At 31.8% G+C, this 2,500-nt stretch overlaps 1 protein-coding gene across 1 annotated transcript in view; it reads left to right on the top strand.

Moving 5' to 3' along the window:
• Positions 1-2,500, top strand: part of prom (prominin) — a 50,938-nt gene that overhangs the window by 30,783 nt on the left and 17,655 nt on the right. Inside the window, exons 4-5 of the mRNA XM_086543374.1 lie at positions 1,795-1,982; positions 2,479-2,500. The exon at positions 2,479-2,500 is cut by the window's right edge and continues 74 nt beyond it. Coding sequence (XP_086399500.1) covers positions 1,795-1,982; positions 2,479-2,500 — 210 coding nt within the window. The remainder of the gene's footprint in view (positions 1-1,794; positions 1,983-2,478) is intronic.

The raw sequence follows: 2,500 nt of genomic DNA, 5'->3' as shown, positions 1-2,500 counted from the left end.
CTCTGTGTGTGAATGTACGTATGTATGTACTGTATATGTATGTTTGTATTTACTGTATATGTATTTGTATGCATATGCTATACATGTATATGCATTTATGTATTGTGTATGTATGTCTACGTATGTAGACATATATATATATATATATATATATATATATATATATATATATATATATATATATCACATCTGTCCCCCTCCCTCTCTCTTTTCCTTTCCCTCTCTCTCTCTCTCTCTCTCTCTCTCTCTCTCTCTCTCTCTCTCTCTCTCCCTCTCTCTCTCTCCCCTCTCTCTCTCTCTCAAGAAACCTCTCTCTCTCTCTCTCTCTCCATCTCTCACATCTTCCTCTTCTCTCTCTCTCTTCTCTCTCTCTCTTCTGCTCTCTCTCTTCTATATATATTATATATTATATATCTATATATATATATAAATATATATATATATATCTATCTTATAATATATTATATATATATATATATATATATATATATATATATGTTGGCTTATCTATTCATTTATATATTCAGGCATTCATTTTATCATATGATTATTTTATCATAAGTATTATCATTGTATTATCATTATTATTATCATTATCGTTAATATTATCATCAATGTCATCAATATATTTTATCATTATTACTATTACCACTATCCTTATTATCATCATTATTGTTATCATAATTATCATTATCATTACGATCAGTATCATCAAAATTATTTTTATCCCTATCATCGTTAATATCATATTATCAAACCACCCACCATAATACATCTGAACACAACCCCTTCCCCAATCTAAAACCACACTTCGTGTGTAACCTTTCAACCCAAACCATGATACATTACTTCACCATATACCATATATACCCATAATATACCTATAACGCCCCCCCACCCCTCCATCCCACTAATATCATATTATCATTATCATTATTATTAACATCATTAACATTATTGTTATTGCTATTATCATTATCATCCTTATCGTTATTATCATTATCATCATCATTATTACTATTATCACCATTATCATTATTTTATCCAATTATTATCATCATTATAATTGCTGTTATTATCATATCTTTATCGTTATAATATCCTTATCATTATTATTACTATTATAATCATTATCATTACCATTATGATTACTATGAAAATATGATTGTAATGATGATGGTAACGGGAAGAACTACAATAAAATAATTATTATTGATAATGATAATTAAAACGGTAACGACAATGATAACAGAAATATTGAAAACGATGATGAAAATGCTCTAATGTTCACAACGAAAAAGTTAATAATAGTTATGATAACTAATGATGACAAAAAAAAAATCTACTTTTATTAGAATGTCTGCTACAATTATCAGTAGTTGCAGGAAAGATAATGAACAACATATCACAAAACATGAAAAAAAATACAATTAAAATCACGATCAAGGCAATTACTTTAATAATGATAATGATGACAATAAATGTGGTAGGTAGAATATAAATGACACATTGCATACAGTCAATAGCATACCAGTACAGTATTTAATTTACTAAGCTATAAATCTTATGCTGGAATTTAAAAGACACTTTTTCTAATTATATATGTTTCCATGAATATCTATTGTCATCATCATTCTTCGCAATTATCATACGAAAGATCTTGAGATGACTATAGACACACTTTCACTTAAACAAACACACACAAGCAACAAATATTTCTAAAACACATGCAGTAAACTGTAATCCCATGACGATGTCAGCCTCGAATTCAACCCCCTCTCTGCACCTGCACAGGCTGGGCATGATGGTGGTCGTCGTGAGCAACGAGCGGCTGGGCAGCGCCGTGTGGAAAGCGAGAACGAGTGTGCAGAACAACGTGCAGGATCTCGACACCTTCTTGAGGAACACCAAGATGCAGCTCCGGTTCCTGGTCAGCAACTCCTTGGAGCAGACCGTCGACGCGATCTACAATGACCTTGATGGTAGTGCATGGAAGTTGCGGTGTCAATAAATCATTCAGAGGGAAATCTTAGGTTGTTGCATCTTAGTCTTATGTGAACGTAGTTGCCTTCGGCGCTACAGGAAGCTTTATCACCATGTAGGGACCTTAAATTTCTTGTTGATTTTCCTTGAGAGGAAGTATAGATTGTATATAGATGAGAGAGATATCATTAGCAGATCTTATTAAGATATTGAAGATACCTACCTATGCCAAGATGGAAACTTAAGTATCATACGATGTTATACTACGGTATATTATGACTGCTGTAGTGAATAACTACCTTCATGAATGATCAATCATGAATAATCTCTGATTAGCTTATCTATTCTAAACATGTGTTTATGCAATATTTATTGATACACTTTTTACAAATTACACAAATTGAAAGCATGTCATAATAACCTACACTGCGAAACTTTTAATGACAATTCACCTCTGCCACAAATCCTCAAAATGACGGAATGTTTGTGTTCCAGACGTGGAGTATCTCCTGGGGAG

Source organism: Penaeus japonicus, unplaced genomic scaffold (genome assembly GCF_977035675.1).
Source record: "Penaeus japonicus unplaced genomic scaffold, GWHDUDI00000001_assembly GWHDUDI00000013, whole genome shotgun sequence".
Lineage (NCBI taxonomy): Eukaryota > Metazoa > Arthropoda > Malacostraca > Decapoda > Penaeidae > Penaeus > Penaeus japonicus.
Note: the sequence above shows the minus strand (reverse complement) of the source record. Positions and strands in the feature narration are given on the sequence as shown.